General features: G+C 61.0%; 1 protein-coding gene across 1 annotated transcript in view; it reads right to left on the bottom strand.

Moving 5' to 3' along the window:
* Positions 1 to 257: 257 nt before the first annotated feature.
* LOC103807864 (proactivator polypeptide-like) overlaps positions 258 to 833 on the bottom strand; it is a 7229-nt gene continuing 6653 nt past the window's right edge. Inside the window, 3 exon segments of the mRNA XM_009080614.1 lie at positions 258 to 452; positions 605 to 689; positions 691 to 833. The exon segment at positions 691 to 833 is cut by the window's right edge and continues 24 nt beyond it. Coding sequence (XP_009078862.1) covers positions 258 to 452; positions 605 to 689; positions 691 to 833 — 423 coding nt within the window.

Below are 833 nucleotides of genomic sequence, written 5' to 3'. Positions count from 1 at the left end.
AGGCTGAATCCCCAGTCCTGAAAATGCTAACGAGTCCCTTAACCTGATTTGGAAATCCAAGCCCCAGGGGTGGAAAAGGAAGTGGCAGAGGCAGGTGGGGGTTCCCCCACAGCCCTGCCGGCGTGGTGAGACCCATGGGCTCCTGCAGTTGCCGTCCATGGGTGCAAGCACATCCCAAGGGAGGGACCTGGGATCCTGAACCAAACGGCAGAGCAAGCCCAGCCAGCTGGGGAGATGGCTCCTAGTTCCATAGGTGCCTACGGCCTGCGGGAGAGATGGGGAGGGATGGCAGTGGGACGCAGGGACCCCTGCCAGCTCGGGGAGGGGATGCGGCTGTCACTTACATTGCACTCGACCGCTGTGGCCATGTTCTTGCACCAGTACTGCGGGCCCCAGACACAGGGGTCTGAACCCAGGAGATCCTCCTTGTCTGAGTCACAGGCTCTGATTTTCTGCATTGCAAAGGAAAGGGGTGGGAGTGGAGAGAGGAGGAAAAAATCCAAGAGCGCTCTTTGACACCCCCTCTGCCCCTCTCCCAGCCTCTCAGGCTTGGACAAAAGATGCCCATCTCGGTCTGGGCTGCCCCGGGGATGAGGACACTTACAGTGCAGACAAAGGTGGGATCCAACATCTGCACCAAGAGCCGCACGGCCGCCGGCTCATACTGCAATACGAGTGCTTCACACTGGGAAGGAGAGAGGGGGGTGAGCCTGGCAGGGGTGTTGGGGGGTCCCTGCCAGGCTGGATGTGCCCCCCCACCAGCTCACCTTGCTGGTGAGTGGTGTGGGCAGCAATGCACAGGCCTTCTCCAGCATGACCCCCAGCTCCTCCAG

Source organism: Acanthisitta chloris, unplaced genomic scaffold (genome assembly GCF_000695815.1).
Source record: "Acanthisitta chloris isolate BGI_N310 unplaced genomic scaffold, ASM69581v1 scaffold7778, whole genome shotgun sequence".
In the NCBI taxonomy this organism is placed as follows: Eukaryota; Metazoa; Chordata; class Aves; order Passeriformes; family Acanthisittidae; genus Acanthisitta; species Acanthisitta chloris.
This window is presented reverse-complemented; position numbering and strand designations above follow the sequence as displayed.